Raw genomic sequence first — 6,306 nt, forward strand, 5'->3', positions numbered from 1 at the left:
GTTAGGGACCCCAGTGTGGAGTGGGGGAGGGGAGAAAGGGAGAGACTACCTGCACCTTCAGGGAGTCCCCAGTCCGAGGGAGAAAGCCACCTCGGCCCTCAAAGCCCCTAGCCCTTGGGAAGCCAGAGGTTGAGTCCGGGGGGTCACTTAGTGGCAGAGGAGTTCTATTTTTCGAGTGACCACAGATGACCTTCACAGCAGGAGTGGCAGTTGGCATGGGGACCTGGGTCAGGGGCTCATTGCAAACGAAGAAGAGCTCAGGATTGGGATGGAAACTTGGGAGGCCAGCCCTCTTGTCCCTCTGCCTCCAGGAAGAATTGTCCTGCCCTCCCCTGGCCACCCCTAAGCTCACTTCTGTGGGCAGGAGGCACAGAGGGCACAGGTGACAGGGCACCCGGATGCTCCTGGTTGAGAGGATGGAGCGTGACAGGCCTTGAGGGTCCCCATAAGCCAGTTCCCCCCCCACCCACCCACCGCCACTACACACCAAGGCCCAGAGAGGGCAGTGCCCTTGCCCATGGTCACACAGCAAGGTAGTGGCAGATTGGGGAACAGTACTAAGGGCTCCTACCTCTCAGCCAGGGCTCTTTCCCGGATCCCTGAAGCCCTTGAAGAAGCATCAGTCACTGAGATCTTGGGGGGCGGGGGCGTCTGGGGAGGTGGCAGTGGAGGCTGCGTTTGGGGAGGGTTAGCAGGGCGCCTGGGCGAGAAGAGATTCCTGGGCGGGAAGAAAGAGTTCCTTCCACGGGGGTCCACCTGCCATTTCTACTTTAGCCATCAGGTGGCGCCAGATCCCCACTTATGTCACAGTCTGGCCCAGGCTGGAGAGGATGCTGAGGACAGGCTCTCTTCCTCTAGCAAATATTTTCTAACACTTTCTAACAGGTTTCTTTATGAACCTGACATAATTTAACCTAACATACCAAACACATGCTTTAAAAAGTCACCATGCTGGCACACTATATTGTAAAGGAGAAATTCAGGGAAAGTACTGTGAATTTCCATGTGTCAATGCTTGGGCCCAATCATTGGGCAGATAGGACACAGTCCTACGCTTGCTTCTATTTTTTAATGAACATTTGGATTTAAAAGAAGTAAGAAGGTCAGAAGCTATTCTGTACAAGGAACCCAGGAAAATTAAAGAGTATGGGGTGGATAAAAACCAATAACGAATAATAAAACCATGCAAAAAAAAAAAAAATCCCAAACTAAACCCTTAACGTTTTATATGTAAAACAGGGTCAGGTTTTGGGTTCGGGTAATTATAAAGAGGCTGTTTACTATGTAAATGTCCGTGGAACATTCTAAAGGAGTGTGTGACAATTCTTTATTGTGGGGGGACATTGGCATTCTTAGCCCCTACCGGCCAAATGCCAAGAGGGTGCCCCTCATCGTGACGACTAAAGCAGTGATGCCCACACTTACAAAGCACCCCCCTTGGGATAGTAACTTTGCTGCTGGGGCTTGAGGTTGCTCTGGATGGTTCATAGTTCACTGTAGAGCAAAGTTTCTTATCTGCGGCACAAGTGACATTTTGGGCTATGAATTATTTGTTGAGAGGGGCCGTCCTGCACACTGTAGGATGATTAGCAGCAGCCCTGGCTTCTATCCACTCGTTGCGCCTTCCCTCAAGCTGTGACAACCAAATATATCTGCAGACGTTGCCCAATGTCCCCTGGGGGGCAAAATCGCCCCCAGTTGAGAACCACTGCTAGAGTCTGGTCATCGAGGGCTGACATGTGCTTTGCCTATGGGAGCACAGGGCAGAGGCATTTAACCAGGCCTGGAGCTGGGCTCGGAAGGCTTCCTGGAACAGGTGCTCCCTCCCAGCTAAACCTCTAAGGGGAAGAGTTAGCCAGGTGGAACGCAGAGGTCATAAAAAGCTTCTGGTGGTCAGAAACTATCCCCAGCTCTGTGTTTTAACCATTTTGGGTTTCGGTTGACAAGGCAGAGCAGCTGAAGCTCTAGAGGCTGGGACGGGCTGGCCAAGGCCAATTCAGGAGCTGGACTTGATCCTGCGGGCAATGGCAGTGAAGGATTCGAAGCCAGTGCGTGAGGGGGTCAGATTAGAATTGCAGGGGGCGGGAGCAGAGGCTGAGGAAGGGAGCACCCCAGGCCGTCGGTGACCGGCTGACCCTGGGCAGCCTCCGAAGGGGTGGAGAAGCGTGGCCAAGGGAGGAAATGCTTAGGTGGTAAAACAGGAGGACCAGGTGATTGATGGGACGTGGAAGGTGGGCAGAGGACGGTCTCTGGCAACAACAGACGGAGGTGGCCAGGGTGGATGGGGACCCCAGCAACTGAGAGGAGAGCTAAGGAAGTTGGGGCACCATGTGAGTGACTGGTGACCCCCTCCACGTGCCTCACTCCACTCCTGCCACACCAGCCTCCTTGTTGGCCTCCAAGGCCTCCAGCTTCTTCCTGCCTCAGGACCTTTGTTCTTCCATTCCCTCCAACGGGAACGCTCTTCCCGGAGAAGCTTCACGGCTGGCAACTTGCTATGTTCTGCTCCCCGTCACTCCTCAGGGGTGTCACTCTCTCTCCCCTTACTCTTTACACTGGCTGGCTGTACAGTCTATATTTATTGTCCACCAGAATGTAAGCTTCACAGGGGCAAGTTTTGTTCACCACGGGAGCCCAACACCTGAATCTGCTAATACAGCAGCCACTCGCCACAGGTGGCGGCCGAGTCTTAGATACGTGGCTGGTCCAAATTGAGATGTGCTCCAAGCGCAGAGCGCACACCAGCCTTCAAAGACTTCGTACAAAACGAAGAATATAAAACATCTCCTCGATACTTTTTTTATATGGATGGTGTGTTGAAAAAATACTTAAAGAAAATATATTACTAAAATGAATTTCACCTGTTTCCTTTCACTTTGTAATGTGGCTAATGGAAAACTTGGAATTATATAGGTGGCTCACATCCTCTTTCTATGAAACAGTGCTGATCTTGAACACTGCCTGGTATGCACTATGTGCTCAAGAAGTATTTGTTGAATGAACATATAGGGAAAGCAGCTGGACATTCACATCTGAGTTTGCGTGGAAGGGTCCAGGCGGCAGACACAGAACTCAGTGTAGGTGGAGGGACGGTGGAACACACCATGAGCGTGGATAAGTGCTTGGGCCTGGGGAACACCTCCATTTCCTCATCCAGAGCAAGTTTACTGAGCACCTACTATGGGCCTGCGAGGAGGAGAGGGCTATGCATCCAGCAGAAGTGCTGCCTTGGGGCCTCCAGCTCTGGTTTGGGGGTTGGGCTGTCTGTACAGGAAGGCATCTATTTTCTTCCCAGGTGAGACCAAAAGGCAGGTAGGCATTAATTAGCTAGGGGAAGGGGGCGCTGCAGAGAGGGAGGCCGTTCCAGGCAAAGGCATGTTGAAACACTTAGAAGCAAGACTGGGTACCTACCGTGCTTGGTAGGAACAGAAAATTCGGTATGGTTTGGGGCATGGCAACCTTGGAGAAGCCAATGGGAGGGGGCCTGATGAAGCGGGGTCAGACGTGCAGGGCCTCAAAAGCCTCGTTCAGGTGCTGGACTTACCCTGAGGACGGGGGGAGCCCCAAGGACGTAAGTAGAGGGGCTATTTAGAAAGACTCCTCCAGCTGCTGTGTGGAGCCAGGCAGGAAAGCTGAGGAAGAGGCGTGAAGGAAAGAACAGGGAGGAAGCGACCAGGGACGTAGAAGACTGGGGCGCTGGCAGCCTGCTCAGCAGGGTCTGGTGAAGCCCCGGAGGTGTGGTTAGATGGTGGCCCCTGGATTTTTCAGTTTGGTGCTGGCTGCTTATGGAGAGCATCCCCACTGGGGCGGTGAAGGAGGAAGAAGATGGGGGCAGAGGAGAGATAGGAGGGGAAAAGGAGGCAGACACGTAGACAGATCCTTGTACTTCCCAGGGGGTAGGTCCTCGGTGGGGAAAGAGGAGGGGAGGCGGGTGATGGCTGCAGGCAAATGCAGGGCCAGGAGCACACGTTCTGGGGGAGGTTCCTTCTGAGGATGTTTATGGACTGGGGTAAGAGCAGCAGGGTGAAGAGGGGGAAGCTAGCAAAGAGTCCTGCCCTCTGACCCCACTGCCCACCCCCACTCTATCTCCATGAAAGGAGGGCCCAGCCACCTTGCCCAGGCCACAAGGTCGAGAGTGTAGATGGTGCCCAGACTGAGGCCTCCCCTCCCCCTCCCTTCCTGTGTGGGCTCCGTCAGGAGGGCAGATCATCCTGTGATGCCCCTGCAGGTAGGGAGGGAGCCACCGTGGCTGCTGCTGGCACTGGATCCTGGCCACTCGCACAGGGCATGTCAGAGATCACACACACAGCTCACACAGGGCACACAGATGCACGCGCACACGCAGAACGCACACGGGGTAGGCCCACACACGCACAGAGAGCCTGCAGAGGATGGACACGTGCTTACGCACACGCGTGCACAACCAGAGCTCACCCAGGATATATGCATGCATGCACACACACACAAAGAGCTCACACAGGTTTTACGTGCGCTTGGGCACCCACAGCTCACACCGTATGTATGTGTACACGTGTGTGCACATACACAGAGGGCCCACACAGAGGCCACGCCTCAGTCTGAACAAGGAGAGGCCCCCAGGGATGCTGGCGTCACCGTTGGTTTTGTCCCCAGTGAAACACCCCGGGCTCCACCGGACCCTCCACTCTGCACTAGCTCTGCCTCCTCCCGTCCACTTTCTCTCAGCGCCCCGCCTCCTTCCTTTTAGCCTGGATGATGGCGCCAAGGACCGCCTTAGTTCATTAGGTGTCCCCAGCTTGGCTGGGAGCTGCGGATGCTGCCCGGCAGGCCATGCCCCCTGTGTGTCATCTGCTGGGCAGGGGACCCTGCGAACAGTTGCTGCGGAGCTGCTTCTCGCTCCGGGGTGGTGGGGTCTGGCCTCTGACCTCACCCTCGCCGCAGGCAGCTCTAGATGGCCAGGTCCTGGCGGACGGTGGCCAGCGATGCCTTGCTGCGGCCGCTGCCGCCCTCACTGTCGCAGGCCGGCGCCCGGTGAGCATAGGAGGGCGGGGCGTCGGGGTCGGGGCCCGGGCGCCTGGCGGGCAGGGCGGGCAGCGGCGGTGGGAGCAGCTGCTGCGCCTCCTCGTGCGCGCGGTTGCAGCGGTTGTCGCGCTCGGCCGCCTGGCGACAGTGGCCGGCGCGCGGGCGGCCCTTCCAGAGCAGGTGGCCCAGCTCGGCCACGCTGAGCAGCGCCGAGAGCAGCCCCACGGCGAAGTAGAAGATCACGAAGACGGTCTTCTCGGTGGGCCGGCTCACGAAGCAGTCCACCGTGTGTGGGCACGGGGCACCGGCGCACACGAAGTGCGGCGCCACGCGGAAGCCGTAGAGCAGCGCCTGGCCCGCCAGGAAGGCCAGCTCGGCCAGCAGGCGCAGCGCCACGCTCAGCAGGTAGCAGCGGCGCGCGCCGCGGCCCCCCGGGCGCCCCGGGGTCCCCAGCGACCCCGCCCCGCCGGCCGCGCCGCCCGGCTCCTTGCTGGCCCGGTGCACAGAGTAGATGACGAAGAGCACCGGGGGCGCCGACAGCAGCAGGATGTGGAAGAGCCAGAAGCGGTAGTGGGAGACGGGGAAGGCGCGGTCGTAGCAGGTCTGGCGACAGCCCGGCTGTAGCGTGTTGCACACGAACTCCTCCTGCTCGTCCTCGAACACGGCGCCGCCCACCGTGGCCAGCACCAGGATGCGGAAGATCAGCATGACCACCAGCCACAGGCGGCCCACGAGCGGCGACTGCAGCTGCACGGCGTCCAGCAGCGAGCCGAGGAACGCCCACTCCCCCATGGCGCTGGGGATGGACGCGGGGCGGGCAGTCAGAGGCTGAAGGGTCGGGATCCCCAGCCCTCCGTGCCCGTCGGGGTGGAGTCAGTTGGACCTCCTCTAACTTCGAGGTGAGCCAGGGGGCAGCCAGGCCTGGGGTTAACAGGGACTTTGTGGGAACAACGGGCTTAGCAAGGGGGGCGGGGGCGGGAGGGGTTAGGTGATTCTCCACTATGGGCGCTGGGGAGGAGCCCCCCTTTGGTGCTCTAGTCAGACACCCACGGGCCTGCTGGGTTGGACCCTTTGCTCCTCCAGAGTCCAGGTCGGTGGGAAAGGGCCTTGGAGATCAGCCCGCCCTCCGCACCCCCACGGCCTCTGACTGCATTTGTAGAAGCGGAAACCCAGCAGCGCCCTCATGTGCTCAAGGATGCTTTCTGTGGGCAAGAGTGGTGCCCCAAACCCAGCTCTCCGTCGGACCCAATTCGGTACCCCTGGGAGAAGTGGAGCCAGCAGACCCAGAAGAACCCACCTCCTTCC

At 58.2% G+C, this 6,306-nt stretch overlaps 1 protein-coding gene across 1 annotated transcript; it reads right to left on the minus strand.

Moving 5' to 3' along the window:
- Window positions 1-4,926: 4,926 nt before the first annotated feature.
- On the minus strand, window positions 4,927-5,793 carry GJD3 (gap junction protein delta 3; the record flags this gene model as incomplete). The annotated part of the gene is made up of 1 exon (XM_079724554.1): window positions 4,927-5,793. The coding sequence occupies one exon, from the start codon at window positions 5,791-5,793 to the stop codon at window positions 4,927-4,929; it is 867 nt and encodes a 288-aa protein (XP_079580680.1).
- Between the last annotated feature and the right edge of the window lie 513 nt (window positions 5,794-6,306).

Source organism: Hyperoodon ampullatus (genome assembly GCF_949752795.1).
Source record: "Hyperoodon ampullatus genome assembly, chromosome: 19".
NCBI lineage: Eukaryota > Metazoa > Chordata > Mammalia > Artiodactyla > Ziphiidae > Hyperoodon > Hyperoodon ampullatus.